Source organism: Ursus americanus, chromosome 26 (genome assembly GCF_024610735.1).
Source record: "Ursus americanus isolate L20-20 chromosome 26, mUrsAme1.1.p, whole genome shotgun sequence".
Taxonomy (NCBI): domain Eukaryota; kingdom Metazoa; phylum Chordata; class Mammalia; order Carnivora; family Ursidae; genus Ursus; species Ursus americanus.
The window spans coordinates 13,391,618-13,412,158 of record NC_142152.1 but is presented as its reverse complement, the minus strand read 5'-3'; the positions used below and the strand labels follow the sequence as shown (position 1 = coordinate 13,412,158).

At 36.0% G+C, this 20,541-nt stretch overlaps 1 protein-coding gene across 18 annotated transcripts in view; it reads right to left on the bottom strand.

Moving 5' to 3' along the window:
- Window positions 1-2,180: 2,180 nt before the first annotated feature.
- Window positions 2,181-20,541, bottom strand: part of GPHN (gephyrin) — a 603,483-nt gene continuing 585,122 nt past the window's right edge. For all 18 annotated transcript variants that reach the window (XM_087856022.1, XM_087856023.1, XM_087856025.1 and 15 more), the window contains 4 exons: window positions 16,396-16,460; window positions 12,639-12,742; window positions 4,221-4,317; window positions 2,181-3,173 (listed from right to left, as the gene is read on the bottom strand). In XM_087856022.1, the coding sequence (XP_087712148.1) occupies window positions 3,040-3,173; window positions 4,221-4,317; window positions 12,639-12,742; window positions 16,396-16,460 (400 nt within the window). In that variant the 3' untranslated portion in view covers window positions 2,181-3,039. The remainder of the gene's footprint in view (window positions 3,174-4,220; window positions 4,318-12,638; window positions 12,743-16,395; window positions 16,461-20,541) is intronic.

The window sequence follows — 20,541 nt, the reverse complement described above, 5'->3', positions numbered from 1 at the left end:
ACCCATCATCTTCTCTGAAAAATTCTTTTTTTGCTAATGGTTTAACATTTTCTGTCAGATAAGACCAAAGAATTTGATTTATCTCTTACTCCAATACCTTCCTTTCCAGATTTGAAATCAGTCATAAAACTCTTTCCATTCTTTATGTCCAGAGGCACATTCATCTGTCATGATCTTCCCACTACCATCATTTGTACCACTAAAGTGAAGGCTGTCATCACCCCAGCCGCAGCACCACAGCACTTCTTAACTGGTGTCTCAGTCCAGTTCCCCCCAGGCCAATCCGCTGCCAGACCATTTTCCCTAAAAAGACAGTTCTGTTCCTAACACTTCCCTGACCAGGAGTCTCTAAACAGTTTGATATCTCTAGAATATATCTAGACTCCTTAACCTGGTATTTAAGAACTTCTTAGTTTAGGCCTCAAACATGTAATGTACTTTTTTGGTCTTACAAATATATGTTTTCTGTTTCTGTAGTTTGATGTTTAAGAGTATGGACTCTGAAGCCAGATTGCTAAGTTTGAAACCTGGCTTCTCTAACTGGCTATGTGACCATAGACAAGTTTCTTAATTTCTCTGTGCTTCAGTTTCCTCATCTGTATAGAAATAATAACCCTATTATTGTTGTTGTGAAAATTAAAACATATGAAAAGTGCTTAGAAGGTACCTGGCATAGAGGTGCCTGGGTGGCTCAGTCGGTTAAGTGTCTGACTCTTGATATCCGCTCAGGTCATGATCTCGGGGTCATGAGATTGAGCCCTGCATTGGGCTCCATGCTGAGAGTGGAGCCTGCTTGGGATTCTCTCTCTCTCTCTCTCTCTCACACACACACATGCACAAAAAGCACCCAGCATATAATAAGCTCTATACTATGTATTTCACTGAACAAATATTTACTGATGCCTACACACATGTATATCTGTCAGGAACTCTTCAAAGGACCTGGGAGTAATATCAGTGAACAAAATAAACAAAAATCCTTGCCGTGTGGAGCTTACATTCTATAATAAAATTAATTATTATTAATTGTCCATAATCCTCTGTTTCTGGAATAACACCTTCCTCCTGCATCATCATCGTTAAAATTCTACCCTTTCTTCAAGATGCACCAAAATCCCATCTTGCCCCTTGAAATCTTACCTTGTAGGAGGTTTCTCACTTGAACTCTTCCAACTCTTTAAATCTGAATTATAGCATTTATCGCATTCTATACACTCTACCATGTATTATCAAATATCAAGCATATTAAATATTATGGTTACTTGTACATTTTTGTCATTTCCCTTGATGGAGTAAACGTCAGCCATTATCCCTATACAACTTTTAAACAGCAGCATGACGTACCTTGTACCCAAGTACAGTCGATACTTAATAAATGTTTCCTCAATGAATGTAGATAAAGAACACTTTGCATGATCTTTCATTTAAATTCTGTTAATTAATCTTATGTTCTTTAACTGAAAATATAAAAGATTTAAAATAGAGATCATTTTATTTTCAACTCTAGAAATATCAAGTATCAGTATCAAAATTTTCTTGTTTACTACTTGGCTTTATTTATTACCATCATTTGACACCTTGTTCACTAGTAGCCCAATTTAGTTGTTTGCTTTGCTAAGTATACCCTACAGGATATTTAATGTCCCTTGTTACCACCACTTAGAAAGTGCCTCTAAGTTTTTATTACTGGAGTCATGCGGGTAGAGTTTATTTTGTTTGTATATTTTCTATGTGTAGCACAGATTTTTCCCATTTCTCACTTCCTTCCTAACATGATAAAAAAACTTCCAGTTACTCACCAGCAATTTTCTGGTTCATTACTTATTCTTTTTCTCCATTCCAAAGAACTGTAGATGTTTGAAATTTGTTTTTATTGCATCTATAATAAGACATCAGTTTTTTCCTCTGTATCAAGTTTCTTCCCTCTAGATTTTCTTGCTATTCTCTAGCTATGACTAAAAAGACCAGACCAACTGTAGGTTCTCTCGTATTTTCTGATTTGTATTTTCGCAGTGCTGTAGTAAAATACAGAGATATTATACCACATTTTCAATCACCTTTATACCACTTACCCTTGCCACAGCATCTTAATTAGTCCTTTCGTCCAAGCAGAACCTCATCAGAATGGCAGGACCATCTTCTCTTTTTTAATAACAAGACCAATACAATAGATTTTTAAATAATGATCAAGAATTTTTTTTTTATTCATTAAGTTTCAGTATCATTACAGAAAATGTTATGGTACAGAGTTGTTTAACATTATTTTTTCTTTGCTCTTGATTTCCACATGAATGCTGGTAACACTAATATCTGTACAAGATCAGTCTTTGATTTTATTTTTTGTTCTGTACAATTTTAAATGTATTGGTTAAAAAGGCTGTCAGCACTTAAGGAAGCATTTTTCCCCCCCAGTTTGTTTATTCAAATAAAAGGTATCCAGTTACTGCCCAAGAGTACTGTGCCTTGAGGCTACTGGGGGGAGGCGCCTCCCGGATGCTCTGCAGGGAGGGTTCTCCCTGAGGCAGGGCAGGGCCTCCACCCAGTCACTCTTTTGTTGGCACTGTGCACATAAACACGAGATACATGATAAAGAACAAGCAAAAGCTCTCTGAAAAGCAGTTATGAAGCATACTAAGAAGGGAAATCCAAGTGTTGTCTACGCTAGTATAAATAAGCAGACAGCCTGATTAAGAGCATAATTAGTTGTATTTTAAAGATGAGAAAAACACAAGTTCTGCAGGCACCTACTGCTGTCTACTAAAAGCTATCGCTATCAGACCTAGCATTGAACACACAAAGCAATTTGCAAGAAAGGAAAAATTTGCTTTGATATAATCAGAATAGAGTTGTCTGTTAAGATTTATTTTTAGGTGTTTTTTCTTTAAAAGGTATTTAAATTCTTTTGAAATATAGTTCAAGATGTTGACTATACAGATCAACTTTTATCCAAATCAGAAAAACTAGCTGTGCCGTTGCATATTACAGGATACAGTCAATGATATGTGGACATGCATCAAAGCTTTCTCGCTCTGGTGACCATCATAGCCGTCCAATGACCATGACATCCACCACCTCGCCCTTGTGGAGCTCCACATACTGCTCTGTCTTCGGAGGTAGCATCAACAACCCGTTGGCACTGCGCATGCTCATCAGACGGCTGCTCATCTGATTACCTAGAAAGAAATATCTCATTACAGCAGCAACATCACAGTGCATACATTTGGAGCCCTTGCAGTTCTTTTCAAAATAAACACCAATGAACAGAAACACAGGTCTTTGAGAGAAACAGAGACGATCAACCTTCCCCGTCCCTTTTCCAGGTAGCCTTGCTACTGTATCCTACTCCCTTCTCACTAAACTTTAAAAATAAACAGTAGAAATTATTGCTTAAAGGAATAAAACAGGATTTTATAGCATTATGCAAAATGCCACAGAATTTCTCAGTTCAGGCTAAAATGTTACGTGTGTCTGAAAAGAGAGGTTTTTTAAACCTTATTTTTAAAATGACAATAACCATATCTTTAGTGTGTACTAAGTGCCGGACTGCACAGCGGGTAGTTTCCTTAACTATCTTATTTAATTTCTACAAGATTCAAAAGAGGTTAGGTAACTTGCCTATGGTCCTACTAACTTGGTGGCCAGTTCAAATGCAAGTCTGGAGGAAACACTGCCTATGTATTCGGTCACTATGTTAACTGATGTTTGCACTTGAAAGGACCTTTGTTAAAAGGGTGATACAATTTTTCTGGAGACACATCAAAAGTTAGGTAAATATGACTAGAATACTTGGGGATAAAAGTTTAAATTCTAGAGGAGTTAACTATAGAACTCGTGAGTTATCAATATTGATTTCTCAGTCCTTAAATTTTACCAATATCTAAGGTATAGTAGTACTCTCCTTTTTCTACAACAAGAATTTTATACTCAGAACTTGGAGGTTGAACATATAGATAAAAATCTTCCATAATTTGACAACTGTATTTCAAAAGTTTATTTAGAAATATGGTACCATGGAATAAGTAAACTGTTATTAAAATTTTTTACTCTTGTTTTCTTCTTACGCTGTACTGTTTGGGAATAATTTAATTCATCTAGTCTTTCAAAAAGGACAATGTATAACAATTACAAGATTCGGTGTACACAAGGAAGGAGGTTATACATAAGTTTTGTGTTTTAACAGAATACATGCATAGAAATACCCACCGGTATGAACGACTAACCTGTACTCTGTGCCCAAGGCAGTGGTTCTTGGTGATGCCAAGTCAGTATACACCGATGGTATTCTGGGCGAGGATCCAGTTTTACGTCACATGATAACTATAGAATACAGAGTAAATGAAAACAAACTTGATCACCCGATCATCTCTTAAAACTACAGGGTGGTGGAAGTTGTGCAAAGAATAAAGTAGACATGGAACATATCCTGGCATTCTGCTGTTTCCACCACTGCCACCTTATGTTCCTAATACAGGAAATCCAGAAGTTGGGTTGCTCTGGTGAAAAGAGAAAAGAAGGCTAAGAAGTTGATATTCACAGTGGGGAAAAGGGCAGATGAAAAAGATAAGGTTTATCTTTGAAGTCTAATTTTATGGGCTGATAGCACAGATACCTCTGACCTATGAATTGAGAAATCAAAGAGATTTTTTTCAAAGCAGATTTTTTTAACACTGAAAATAAAAGATATAGAACTAAAGAAACAAATAAGCTCAATATCCATTTATATGTCTGTCAATCTGTCTGTCCATCTATCCAATAAATATTTACTGAGACACTCTTTAGCTACCCATTCATATACCTACCTTTAACATAAAAGGGCGAGTTACTTTCTGTTTCTCTTGAATATTCCCCTAGTGTCCCAATACTGATATACAATCTTGTTCAAGGCAAATAAAAGTAGTCTCTTCTAAAAGTTATACCATTTTTGTTTAGCATGTCACTGGTACTAAAAGAATTCCTCTGAATGAGTCTTTGCTGGGCATCTTTCATATCGTTCCAATAAGAATAAAATACTTTCTAACATAGCAACTTCAGTTTATACAATATGGAATGACTAATCAACCTTTAACCTACAGCCATTAAAAAAATCTATTTCATTAAATTCATCCTGAAATCTGATAAATTAAAGTAATAATGTGTTGGTAGCAGGTGCCTAAGAGGTATTCCTTGAACAAGTTTATATAGTGTATAATTATGGACTATAGCCCATCCAAGATTACAATGTTAGTGAATATAAGACTTGTTCATTTTTCATTAGCACAATAATCATTTGTTACTCTACCTTAAAATGCTCCAGAAACCCTTTATCCAACTAAAACAGGTATTGCTTAGATCGATGATAAAATTACAACTTGAAGATCCCAGAAATTTTGATTCAAGTAAGTCTATCTCCAATCCATTCTGGTTATGCTGTTTTTAAACATTTTAATTATTCACTCTGACAATCCCTGCTTTTCCTCTGGAATCCTGAATAAAATTCAATTCTAAGGTGTTTTTCCTTGATTAAATCATACTCAACACTTTCTCTTGATATTGCTTATGTTTATACTCTATTTCATATCTACTGAGGGGTAACTTGCCATTATTCCAAAATTATTGCGTGCTTACTTGACGTCAAAAATGTCTCTCTTTCAGTCCCTCTCTGTGTGTATGGGTGTTTGCCAGAATGAAACTAAAGAGCCATTCGCGTGGCTGTGTTATTTGCTAAGTGTTTAAGCAGATTTTTTCCCTTGGCAAAGGCACGGATTGGCTCTGGGTAGTACAGTGGAACAAATACCAGGATGGGATGATATCTGACATCCAGGTTTGACTCCCAGTTGTACTGCTAACGGGTGTCTGTATTAGCAAGTTATTTTACTTTCCTATACCTGTTTGTTCATCTACAAAGTGGGGTTGTTTGTTTTAAAGAAAGACATTTATGGCAATTTAAGAAACAGAATTGATTGCAACAAGAGATGAAACTGACTTGATTTTTATGGTACTTAACTAAAATGCAGAATACTTTAACCAATATATTTAGTTGTACTGACATTATAGTTCTGGCATATTATATCACTTAGCTTAAGAAATCACTTACTTACTATGAGTGTCAGTGCTTACAAGAATGATGTACCATGAGTAAACACAGACTTTTTTTGGGGCGGGGGCGGGAATTGATGTTTCACTTCAATGACTTCTTCTATTCATTCAAAATTGGAGTGGGCTGTGGACTTGGACTGTTTCTGCTGTTTCCTTTTGAATATTTTTCTGACACTCAGTAGTCACTCAAGAGCCAAAGCTGTATTATGTGGTATAATATTATATGGTATGTTCTACATGTACATTTAAGGGAGAAAATTAGAAAAAAAAAGTCAACAGAATGAGAAGATAAGCCACGAACTGGGAGAAAATATTTGTAAAAGACACCTAATGGAGGCCTGTTATCCAAAATATACAAAGAATTCTTTTTTTTTTTTTTTTAAGATTTTATTTATTTATTTGACAGAGATAGAGACAGCTAGCGAGACAGGGAACACAAGCAGGGGGAGTGGGAGAGGAAGAAGCAGGCTCATAGCAGAGGAGCCTGATGTGGGGCTCTATCCCAGAACGCCGGGATCATGCCCTGAGCCGGAGGCAGATGCTTAACGACTGCGCCACCCAGGCGCCCCTATACAAAGAATTCTTAAAACTCAATAACAAACAACCTGATTAAAAAATGGGCAAGGGGCACTGGGATGGCTCAGTTAGTTAAGCAACCAACTCTTGATTTCAGTTCAGGTAATGATCTCAGGGTTGTGAGATCGAGCCCTGCATTGGGCTCTGCACTCAGCAGGGAGTCTGCTTGAGATTCTCTCTTCACCCTCTCCGCTCTCTCTGCCCCTGTGTGCTCTCTCTCTCAAATAAATAAATAAATCTTTTTAAAAAACAGGTGAAAGACCTCAACAGATAACTCATTAAATAAGATATACACATGGCAAATAAGCATATTAAAAGATATTTAACATCATATGTCATTAGGGAATTGCAACCTAAAACAATGAGATATCATTACACACCTACCAAAGGCAAAAATGCAAAACTCTGGCCACACCAAATCCTGGTGAGAATGTGGAGGAATTGGAACCCTTATTCATTCCTGGTGGGAATGCACAATGGTACAGCCACTTTGGAAGACTGTTTGGTAGTTTCTTACCAAATTAAACATACTCTTACCCTACAATTTGGCAATTGCACTCCTTGCTATTTACCCAACTAAATCGAAAATATATGTCCACACAAAAACCTGCACATGGGTTTATAAGCAGCTTTTTCCATAATTGTCAAAACCTGGAAGTAATCAAGGCGTCCCTCCACAGGTGGATGGATACATAAATGGTGGTACACCCAGACAATGAATATTATTTAGCACTAGAGAATATGAGCTATGAATCCATTAAAAAATATGGAGGAAACTTAAATGCATATTGCGAAGTGAAAGGAGTCAATCTGAAAAGGCCACGTAATTCTGGAAAAGACAAAACTATGGAAATAGTAAAAAGATCCAGGGTTAGCATGGAGGGAGAAGGTTTTTAGGGCAGTGAAAATACTCTGGACAATGGTAGTTACATGTAATTATACATTTGTCAAGACCCTCAGAATATACAACACCAAGAGGGAACACTTGGTAACCCTGGGTGGTAATGATGTCTTAGTGTAAGTTCATCAGTTGTAACAAATGTACTACTTTGGTACAGATTTCAATAGTGGGAGAGGTTATACATGTGTGAGGACAGGGGCTATATGGGAACTCTCTGCACTTTCCATTTAATTTTGCAGTGAACAATGTACCAAGGACACTGCTCTGTAATCACTGTTGTCAGTAAGGATAGCTGCCACAACATCAGTTTTAAAGAAGAGATGGTGAATGTTAAAATGAAAAATAAATGAAGATTCGTAAGAACTCAGCAAAGTCAAAGAGAAGTCCTCTTTTTCTCTCTTATGATAATGCGGATTTTTCTTATTTCCTAAATTTAGCAAATATGAAAATAGTGAGCAAATTCATATTATTGGTTTAGATGTCTAAGTTTTATAACTCTGACTTTCTGATTTGATCAGAATACTTTTTGAGACACTTGCCAAAGACCTAAACGCCTTTGGAAGGTTTGTTGGCAGTAATGAGGAAAAAGAGAAAGCTCCAGAAGATTCAGGGGAATAGGCTGGGACTCAGGACTGTATAGACTGGAGGAGAGTTTGTGAGAAAATAGATGACCAAAGGGGATTCTATTTGGGTGGGAGCCCAAAATAACATGCTCAAGGCCTTCGTTGGTCTTGGGTGCCTGGACTTTGCTCCAGTCTGGTCAAAGCTCCAAAGAGTGGTTATAGCAGCTTTACACTAACTTCTTCGATAAGTACTATGAAGTTATGAGGCACTGATTTCATTAGTCTACCAGAGAGATCCTTGAGTTTATTTACCCTGTAAATCATGTGTCTAGAATTTATCATGTAACTTTAAAATCTTTGCACATGGATCAGTTTCAAATGAACTTTTCCAAAATGTTTATAATCTAGTTATATTTTTCATTTCCTAATAAGTTAAAAATGATTTACATTTCTTTAGATCATGGACAGTTCTATAATTTTCAATATCTGTTTTTTAATCCACAGGCTGTAATATTCTCATTAAACAGGCATCCAATAATATCTTGATGATCAACGACTGATCTTGTCACAATAAACAGTTATATTTCTCTCTACAGTTGCAAATACCTAAGCAATTTTCTTTTAAAGATTTTATTTATTTATTTGACAGAGAAAGAGAGAAGCGAGAGCACAAGCAAGGGGAGAAGGAGAAGCAGGCTCCCCGCTGAGCAGGGAGCCCAATACGGAACTCGATCCCAGGCCCCTGGGATCATGACCTGAGCTGAAGGTAGACACTTAATTAAGTGAGCCACCCAGGTGCCCCAACAATTTCTGAACAAAATAAGCATTTTGCTAAAATGCTTTGTATTTTACTGTTTATGACATCAGGCAGAAAGCATTCGCCAAGTTCTTATAGCATGAGGTCAGTAATGCTCAAGAGGTAAGATGGACAAATTAGAATAGTCCAGTAGAGTTCAACATGCCCATACTCTCCTAAGACATGCTGACCTGGTGCCATGGGAGATGAAAATATTTTCCCTTTCCCTTCTCTTAATCACTGTCTGAGGTGGGCTATTAATACTAACAGGAGTTATCTCAGGTATATCTAGAGAAAAAAACTGACAACAAGGGGCTGTAGGGTACTTTGATGGGATATTAAGGAAACACATTAAGGAAACACAAAAGGATATCTTTTTGTAGAAACATTAGGTTAATAATTCAATGAATTAAGATATGTTTCTGACTGTCTACTGAAAACCAGAAGTATTTCAACGTCAACCATAACTGACCAAGGACATAGGGCAAGTGTTTATTCTAAATTGATGTTTGTCAGAATGCACTGATATAAAAGGATGACATTTTTTTGTGCTGACCTTTTAAAATAATGTAGCATTGCCCTAACCATAGGCCAGCTGCATTAGATAGAGCACTGTGAGTCACTGACACCAGCATTTAACAACCACCTCACTTCCTGAAAGCAGTAAGGATTGGGAGAGGCTGTGATTATGGCAACCATTTTGGAGAACAGTAATAAATCGTGTCTGTAAGCTGCGTATTGGCTGGTCAGAAAATTGAGACAACAGGTTTTACCATGTTTCAAGAAAGGGAATAAAGTTATGTTCTAAAAATAGCAGTTATGTCAGGAAAGTTGTGGGGAGGATTTTAGGAGTTAAAAACAAAAGAAGTAAACAGCCAAACACACTGATGACCCATACTGACAGTCCCAGTGACACTGCTCTGTGGAAGAAAGGAGTCTGACTGATTCTTAGACCAATTCTCAATTCCACGAGTTGACAGGAATGAGCAGCACTGTGAACAATGTACCAAGGACACTGCTCTGTAATCACTGTTGTCAGTAAGGATAGCTGCCACAACGTCAGTTTTAAAGAAGAGATGGTGAATGTTAAAATGAAAAATAAATGAAGATTCGTAAGAACTCAGCAAAGTCAAAGAGAAGTCCTCTTTTTCTCTCTTATGATAATGCGGATTTTTCTTATTTCCTAAATTTAGCAAATATTAAAATAGTGAGCAAATTCATATTATTGGTTTAGATGTCTAAGTTTTATAACTCTGACTTTCTGATTTGATCCGAATACTTTTTGTTCATTGATAGCTTTTTTCTTCCTCTTCTGTTAAATTTAAAATAAGACTACTGCTATGATTATTGAAACAAAAACCCAAAATAATTTGTTTTCAGAAATATCTAGTTGAACTTTTACTAAACTTTTAAGAAAAGGAGGATATCTCTTCCTATACTAGTCTACAAAATCTCAGTATTTAAAAGGTCAATGTTAAGAATATCTGAAGCCTAGATTTTAATGTTTTATCCTATTTATTCTCACAGTAATATTTTATTAATATTTCTTATTCCTCTTCTATGCCTTGTGTTCTTCCTGTCAACTAATCATAGCATTCTGTCATATCTGAATTTATTTCAAAACTCTTGAAATGTAACAGTTTAGGTATTTGAAAAAATGGATATATACACACAAAAGATTAAATTGGGTCTCCTTTTTTTTTACACAATACACAAAAATCAACTCAAAATGGATTAAGGACTTATATGTAAAACCTGAAACAGTAAAACTAGAAGAAAATATACAGGAAAAGCTTTTTGATATTGGTTTTGGCAATGATCTCTAAGATTTGACACCAAAAGCACAAGCAACCAAATAAAAAATGTGGAACTACATCAAGCTAAAAAGCTTCTGCACAGATACGGAAACAACAGTATGAAAAGGGAACCAAGGGAATGGGAGAAAATATTTCAAACCATCTATCTGACATGGGGTCTATATCCAAAATACAGAAGAATCTCTTACAATGCAATAGCAAAAAGACAAATAACCTGATTGAAAAATGGGCAAAGGAGTTGAATAGACATTTCTCTAAAGAAGATATACAGATGGCCACTAGGTATGTGAAAGAGCGCTCAACATCACTAATCTCAGGGACATGCAGATCAAAACCACAATGAGATACCATCTCACAACTATTAGTATAACTATTATAAAAAACAACAACAACACACAAGATAAATATTGCACGAATGTAGAGAAACTGAATACTTATATAATGTTGGTAGGAATGGAGAATGGTTCAGCCACTCCTGCTAGAGGGAAACAGTATGAGGTTTCCCCTCAAATGAAAAAGAGAACACATGATTGAGCAATTCTGTTTCTGGGTATGTATCTTAAAGAACTGAAATCAGGATCTCAAAGAGATATCTACAGCCTCATGTAGCATTACTCACGACAGCCAAGATATGTAAACAACTCAAATGTTCACTGATAGATGAATGGAGAAGGAGAATGTGCTATACTCATACAATGGACTATTATTCAGCTTTAAAAAAGAAAGATATTCTACCATTTGTGGTAACATGGATAAACCTAGAGTACTATTATGCTAAGTGAAATAAACCAGTCACAGAAGGATAAATACTGCATGATTCCACTTACATGAGGTATCTAAAATAGCCAGTCATAGAAGCATAGAATAGAATGGTGATTGTCAGAGGCTGAGGGGAGGGGGCATGGGGAGTTGTTGCTCAATGCGTATAAATTTTCTCTTCTGCAGGGTGAACGAGTTCTAGAGATCCCTTGTACAACATAGTACCTATAGTAGACAACATGGTATTCTGCACTTAAAATATGTTAAGAGGATAGTTCTCATGTTAAATGTCCGTCCACAAATCAAACACATAAAAAACAAACAAAACCACAAAAGAACACAGGAAAATTTATGGAGGTATTGGCTATGTTGAGTACCTTGACTGTGGTGATGATATGGGCATATGCTTATGTCCAATTTCATCAAAATATTCACATTAAATAGGTGCAATTTTTTGTATATCAGTTGTATCTCAGTCAAGCTTTTAAAAAAAGCAATGGCTTGATACTGTAGGTTATATTGCCAAGAAAACTGTTCATTAGTTATACAGAAAGTGTGTTATATAATCAGTTGAGTAGTAGTAAATCAAATTAGAAGTTAGTGTTGGTGGAGAAAGGGACTCTAATTTCTAGGTGACATTTACTATAAGCATAATTCCTCAGTCTTAGTTCTCCTTTTCCACACAATGTGGTCACCCTTTCCTTCTGATTCACTAGTCTTCTAGTACAGTGGTTGTTTTTTTCTGGACTATTTAAAATTTATCAGTGAAGTCTCAGAAAAAGTGAGCAGATAGGCTGCTGTCCTGTGTCAGTTTGCGCAGGGGAAAGGGAATTCTTGTCCCTCTTTCCGTACAGGTTTAGTTTTAGGGTAGTGCTAGCCTCATTCTATTTATCATTTTATCATTACATATCCACTTTCATATGGATTCTAGCTAGAGAAAATGATTCACTTTGGAAGTCATGGAATAATGTGGGCTGGGAATAAAAGGGACTCTTTCCCCTCCATTTTCTATCACGAAAGGGAAAATATAACCACATTTTCCCCTCAAAACTAATATAAAATTTTAGATGTTTGTTTTGGGCAGTTGGGAAAGCATATCCTTAATGTTATTAGGCTTGAGTTTTGGTTCCTGGTCATTTAGATAACGTTACCCTGGCTTTGATGATGGTTGGCCGAGGATCCAAGATGCCCTGCATCTTTCTCAGTGCAGGCACAACAAAGAGATTGCAGGTGACCACGGCTGACACAGGATTCCCTGAAAGTCAACAAAGCAGTTATTTATAGTATACATATAAAAATTTGCCAAATAATTCTGACTGTCTATACCTTCTTTCATCATAAAGAGTGAGGTGACTAACCACTATTCTTCCTCTTCTAAATCCCAAAGGACTCCAGAATAGAGCCACAATCAACCAAATGCCACAGAGGGTGTAAACATTAGGTCTACCAGTAAAATGCAGAAACTTCTGATTCCCAGAAATGTTTATTTCCACTTTCCTGAGAACTATACATTGAAAGCCATTACCAATCTTGATAAATTTTAAGGCAGATTCTACTTGCTATTTTTAAGACGTTTTAAAATTGCCATAGGCTGGTGACGGTTATTAAGGAGGGCATGTATTGCATGGTGCACTGGGTGTTATACGCAAGTAATGAATCATGGAACTTTACAACAAAAACTAGGGATGTACTGTATGGTGACTAACATAATTTAATAAAAAATTATTATATTGAAAAATAAAATAAAATTGCTATAGAAATACATGCTTAGAACAAAAACATTTAGAAAGTAGGTTAAGCATAAAGAAATGTATCCATAATCCCCCTCTCTACTCAGAAATTTCTTTATATTTAAAAAAAAACCTAAATGATTTAAGATGCAAAGGACTTGAAGATGAATACTGTTATGGACTAAATTTTGTCCCCTACAAATTCATATGTTGAAGTTTAGCACCCAATATGACTGTCTTTGTAGATACTAGGGCCTTTAAAGGGGTAATCAAAGTTAAATGAGGTCACAGGGGTGAGGTCCCAATCCAATGAGACTGGTGTCTGCATAAAAAGAGGGAGAAACACCTGGAGTGCATGTGAACAGAAGAAAAGCCATGTGAGAACACAGTGAGAAGGCGGCCACCTGCAAGTCAGAAAGAAAGATTCAACAGAAACCAGCCTTGCTGGCATCTTGGTCTTAGATTTTCAGCCTCCAGAACTATGAAAAAATAAATTTCTGTTGTTTAAGCCATTTGGTCTGTGATATTCTGTTACGGCAGTCTTAGCAGGCTAATAAAAAGGTCAAGTTCTTTTAAAGTTGTAAGAAAAATTTGGGGTGCCTGGGTGGTGCAGTCAGTTAAGCGCCTGACTCCTCGTTTTGGTCCAGGTTGTGATCTCGGGGTTGTGGGATTGAGCCCCACGTCAGGTTGCTTGCTCAGTGCCTAGTCTGCTTGAGACTCTCTCTTCCTCTCCCTCTGCCCCTCCCTGCCCCCTGCTCTTTTTCTCTCTCAAATAAGTAAATTAATCTTTAAAAAAAAGTTATAAGAAAAATTTGAGGAATTCGGTTATACCTTTCCAAGAAGAAATCTGGGTGTGTCATGCACTTTGAAGGAAGGAAAGATACACAATGAAAAAAAAGACTGCGCCGAAAACCACAGATTTAGTTTCTTGTGTGGTATTGTTAACTAAACAAACTGAGCAACTCTTTTTTGTTCAGAGGTGAGTTCCAAATCTTTCCGAATCTAATTTTACTCTTCCACAAAATGAAAGGTTTGGACTATAAGATTCTCAATATCCCTCCTGGGTCTAAAATTCAAATTTTATTAATACTAATACTTTTATACAGTGCTATTGAACATGTGTGTATACACTGGGGGTGGGAGATGGACTAGTAGATTTTTGGGTTCCCTTGGCCTGGCTGTGTGCTGCTAATTGCACTATCAAAGTAAAAGGCAGTGGTTAGTTTAGCCTATTATTAGCTAAAACCATACCTTTAATTTTCTTCTACCTACAAAAGTAGTTGAGAGTAGATTTTTTTTAAGTTGTAAAAAGTGATGAGTAATAGTGATTTCAAGAGAAAAATAAGTTGCCCAACAGCACAGCAGACTCTTAATGAAAATTAATTGCTTTTTGCTTGTCTCAAAATACATAGATGAAAATTTTTATGGAAAAGCAATAAAAAAAAGCTATTGTTCAGCAATGATTACCAGCGTTCCTGTAATGCTACTGCCTTATAAAATTATTCTATTAAAAATGGATTGCAAACAATTGCAAATAGTGGTTATTTTGTGCTGGGGGGAAGGGATTATGGATGATATTTCTTAATGTTTACCTGTATTTTCTAACGTTTTTATAGTAAGTGTGTTATTATAGTAATTTTAAAAGTTAAACTGCAAGTAGATACATAAATATTTTAAACTGCTTTAAAAGTTATCAAGATTAATAATGGCTTTAAATTTGTACCCTTTAGGAAAGCAGAAATACAATCATGAATTTTAAAATCCTTTTAAAAGGAACCACTTTACTGGTTCCACAAACTGAACATCTGGGTTGTTGCTGCCCTCTTTTGGTTCATTCAGGCTGGGCAGAGAAAATTTCATTTGAAGGTAGCAATTTGAAAATAGGTTATTCAATGATCACTTCTTTGGCAGATCAAGTTTAAAAGTAACACAGGCTCCCACTGTAACATTCTTTGTCTAGGATCCAGTCATATCTTCTGAAAACAAAGTAAACAGTTTTTTGTAGGCAAAATGAAGCCAGGAAGAGGATAATGTATGTTAAAGGCCCTGATAAAGGTCCCAAGGAATTCTATTTTGAGGACAGATACATTTTGAGGACTACTTTACCTACTGTCTTCTCTTTCAAAATTTCCTATAGGATAGAAATCTAATCTTTTATGCTTATACATAGGAGCTTTAAAAATGCTTTCAAAACTCAAAACTCAAAAAAAAAAATGCTTTTCAAAATTTTCTGCCTGCCATCTTTTCTTTATACTCTATTTTGAGACTTAGTTAATATAAAAAGCATATAAATATCCCAAAGCCACAAGATTTGTGCATCTGAAAGGAATAAGTAGGTTATTTTCTGAAGGAATCTGTGCCAAGAAATAGAGAATGGTACATTGCTACAGATCAGAAGATAATTTTAAGAGCTGAAAAAATAACAAGTAGACATACAAAACTTCTAAACTGCTTTAGAATTGATCAAGATTGGTAATGACTTTAAAAGCATGGCTTTAACTGCAAGCCAAAAATCAATAAAAACTGAAATTGAAAGTCTTTATAAATGGAACTACTTTGCTTTTTCTACAATCTGAACATACTAGTTCCTGCCCACATGGGAGGAAGCATGGGGACAGTAATGTGGTCAGACTGATGATGGCTGGGATTTGACTGAGAAGCACCAGCACTAGTAGTCCCTCCTTCCGTGTTGCCCCCCATCCTCTGGCTCCAGTCCAAATATGGCAAGGACCAAAGGCAGCTTTGTATTTTTTTGTTCCAGTATTTACTTGCATGGTTGATTCAAGGCCCTTTGGACCTTTGAACACAATACTGTCAGTATGGGAGGTGATTAGACAGCTAACTTTGACCAATTTTCTATAAGGAAAAGCAGGTACCCCAGAAAGATCTAGTGACAGCTAACATTTGATTATCATCTTAGGGTTTGGAATATGCTTTGAAAGATACTTTTTAATTTGACCTTTACACCAATCCTACAAAGTAGATTTTTAGCCCCATTTTACAAATGAAGAAATAGCTTCAAAGATGTTAAGTGATTTGTCTAAGGTTATACAATAAGTATAGCTGGGTTTTGAGCCCAGGTCTGTCAGATTCCAAATCAAGTGCTCTGATAGGGATTAAAAAAGATTTTGATCATTTTTCCAGAAAAAGCAAAAGAAACTATTTCAATTATTCTTACCTGGTAGTGCAAAGATTATTTTTCTTACACCATCAATATCCAAAGTTGCAAATGTTGTTGGAAGGCTAGAGAATAAAAGAAGTTGTTAGTGATTGCTAAGTAATACGACAAGTAAATTAAGTACTCCAGTTTTCTTGCTATGTGGCTCTTCATATAGAATATTTATCATAAAAATACTTTTTTTTCTGTTGACTCTTCCTTAAACCTTTATACCATGAAGTTTCAAAAGCATTTAAATTAGTTTGTTTTTAGTATCTTCTGTTTTCAAGTAACCAAACTTCTTGGTTTTCTGCAGCTTACTTTTTCCCCTCTTCCTGCTAGTGCCAGAGAAGTGTATCTCAAATCCTGGAGTTTCTCCACCCCTCTAGCTAATAATGTCCATATTATTTTTGCTGGAGATTTACAACAATCATTCTTATTATCAGAAGACTACCTGGTAATACATGTCTATCAGATAAATGCCTGCTGTTCAAGATGAGTATTCCTCAACCCTTTAAAACTATACTCAGCAATAAACATAAAAACTGGCCTCTTGTGAAGGGAATTTTTTGAAAGGTCGAAATTAATAAAATACTATGACTAGAACAAAATTAAAGCAACAGTATTTTAAAATATTTTCAAATTATACTTCCTCAAGATTCTGACATGAATCTTAACTGACATGAATCCTTATCATGGGTGTGGGAAGAGATGAGTGTGAGTGGCATGGAGTGGGCGGGCAGTGAAGAATAATGATTTTTTTTTTCTATTGACTATGTTTTATATGAACTTCCAGCTAAAAATTTCATTATATTAATGAAACTTGAGCATTACAGAATCCTCAGGGAATGCTAAAATTTCCATGTAGTTGAAAAATTATCTTTTTAAGTACCTAAATTGTTTTTATTTTATTATTTTTGCAGCTTGGTCTTACAAAAATGGACCACTCATTACCTTTTGCAATAATACAATGAACATTAACATTTTTTTTTTTGATGACTCAGAACCACCATTAAGGTTTTTTGTTTTGTTTTGTTTTTGAGAGAGAGAGAGGGTAGGGGAGGGGCAGAGGGACAGGGAGAGAGAGAATCTTAAGCAGGCTCCACATCTAGCACATAAGCCCGAGGTGGGGCGCAATCTCACAACCCCAAGATCATGGCCTGGACCAAAATCAATATGGCTTTACCTGAGTTGGTATGCTTACCTGACTGAGCCTCCCAGGAGCCCCAATCATTATTAACTTATTCTACTGTGCTACACTACAGTGATGTTGGGTCACAAGGATATATTATATATTGTTTTTACCTATAAACCATAACTCCACACCACACACTGCACTTCTTTCTTTTTTTCCCCCCTATTTTTTTTTCTGTGGCTCCCCTTAGTGCTAGACTCTGTCCTCTTGGCCCTTAAAGCTGCTTTTAGGGGGCGCCTGGGTGGCTCAGTCAGTTAAGCAGCTGCCTCTTGATTTCGGCTCAGGTCATGATATTGGCTCAGTTCATGATCCCAGGGTTGTGAGATCGAGCCCCTTGTTGGGCTCCATGGAGCCTGCTTAAGATTCTCTCTCTCCCTCTGCCGCTCCCCACACTCCCTCTCTTAAAAAAGAGAAAAAAAAGCTGGCTTTAGGTTTTGGAACCAGAGAGTAGTAGTAATAGCTATATTGTCAGAATGATAATAATAATAGAAGTTACTATTTTTAAAGAAACAACTATGTATTACATCCATTATTTCATTTTAACTCACAACAATCCCATGAGGTGACAATTATCCCATTTTATAGATGATGAAACTAAGACTCAGAGAGATTAAGAAATTTGGTCCAAATCTCTTAGCTACTAGGTGGGGAAACAAAGATTTGAACCAAGATTTCTCTAAGTTTATGGCTCATAATTTGAGAAGGCTCTTAGAGGGTCTGCTGTGAAGTGTTAGTATGTGTACTTTGTAACGTCTCTTTTTGGTTACTCTGAGATCCTTCTTGCTTACTTTCTGATTCTTTTCTGTATTTTAGAAAAACTAGATTAGGTTATCATATCAATTTATGAATAGTTTATTTGGCCATGACCGTTCCTATGTGATGAAAATAATTTCCAAGATACACTCTTGACAACAGCTATGTTCACTGTAGATGACCCATAAAAATTGTGATTGGTAGTCCTGACTGATAATACTCCAAATGTTTTTTTTTTTTTTTTTTTTTTTAGTATCTCTCTGTCTAAAACGAAAGAGGCTAATTACATTCTTAATGCACTGTATGTGGGAAGAGCAAAGCTAAATTGTTCTTGAGCTTTTTATATTTCTTCTTGTTCTACCATTAAGGAGCAATTACCTTTAAATTCTTCTTATCTTTAGACAAGTATAAATTCTGGCCAAGTAAAGGAAGCCCATTTAAACTTCTAAACCATTTTATTAAAGCAAACTAACACACATAATAAGAGTGAGGAGGGAATGCATTATACTTTCCTTCTACTATATTTAAAGCCAATTTAAATCATCTTTTGCATCTTGCAGACAGGTTCTGTGATTTCTCTAAAGGTACTAATTTAAAAAGATTCTATTACAACAAAACATTTTATCATGCAGTGCTATCATGAGTGTCCTATTGCTAGACTGTGAAGCTTTTGTTTAAGTTCTGGAAAGCCATTTCCTTGGAACTCAACACCTATTGTTCAATTCTCCTCTTGAGATCAAAACATAATAGCATTTATACAATGACTGAGGTCACACGGTGTTACGAATTTAAGGGAGGAGAATAAACATTAGGAACTGATGAGAGCCTTAATAAGTGGTAAAAATAAACTGAAAATAAAAATAGTACCAAAATTATACATCATAGGTGCTCAGATTAACTTAATAGATATTAAAAATAATTCTCCTCTAATTCTCTCTCTCCCTCTGCCCCCCTGCTCCTCTTTAAAATAAATAAATAAATCTTAAAAAAACCCCACAAATAATTCTCCTCTACAGGTGAGGGCAACTAATATAGCTTCTTTTTCACTGCAAAAAGAATAGTCAATTCAATTTTTGAGGTTAGTGAGAAGCCCACTGACATGCTTGTGGGATGTTGTCTGTATTCCAATCAAATTAGTACTGCCCATAGGGACAGAAAAAAAAAGCCTGTGCACTCACAGCATAGTAATATTTGCTTAAAACAGAATATTCTTTTTTTAAAAAAAGATTTATTTATTTATTTGAGAGAGAAAGTGCAAGCAGTGGTAGGGGCAGAGAATCTCAAGCAGACTCCCTGCTGAGTGTACAGCCCAATGTGGGGCTTGATCCCAAGACCCTGAGATCATGACCTGAGCTGAAATCAAAAGTCAGATGCTTAACTGACTGAGCCACCCAGGTGCTTCAAGATGAAATACTCTTAATGAGAATGATCCAAATCCAACAGTTTCAATAATAAAAGGGCTTTGTTTCAATAATAAAAGGGCTTTGTTTCAATAATAAAAGGGCTTTGTTAGCAGTAGCAATATTGGGGCAACTGCAGAAATAGAATGTTTAAGTTCCATCAAATTGTGGAAAAGGCTTTAGGGTTAATCTTAACTTTATACTTAAATGGCAAAATCATGGCGGTAAAGCCTGATCTCTGTCCTAGACCTGATGAGAGGTACCTAATAAATCTGGGAGATTAGGAAGGCTGGCTTGACATTTAAAAAAGGTTTCTGGAACTTACTGATGGTTCTCATAGCTCACTCATAACAACTGGTAAGTCTCACTTCTACTCTCTTCAGGTTCACATGAGAATGCATCAGAGTATAGTTCTGAACTAAAGCATTATTTACCGTTGTCCCTGACAGCATGGAGGTGTGTTAGAATTAGAATGCTCACCTACACACTGAGTCCTTTGACTAGTCAATGAAAGGTTTATAGAGTAGTAGGGGTCTGAAAAGGCAAACTATTGCTTAAAGACATGGCCACACATATTTCAACACCAATGTTTGGCATTCTTTGAGGATTTACAACTGATTACAGAACCTACATCAGCCCTTTAGGAGACATGCGAGATCTTGGAATGTAGTTATTTTTCTTTTTCCTGGGAGATAGTAAGAAACAATATGAAACAATACTTTTGAAGTATTTTTGCAAAGGAAAAGAAAAAAGAATCTGAATGTAATCAAGCTTTTAGATCTAACTTCCAGTCCGTAGAATATACTGGAAAGAGAGAGG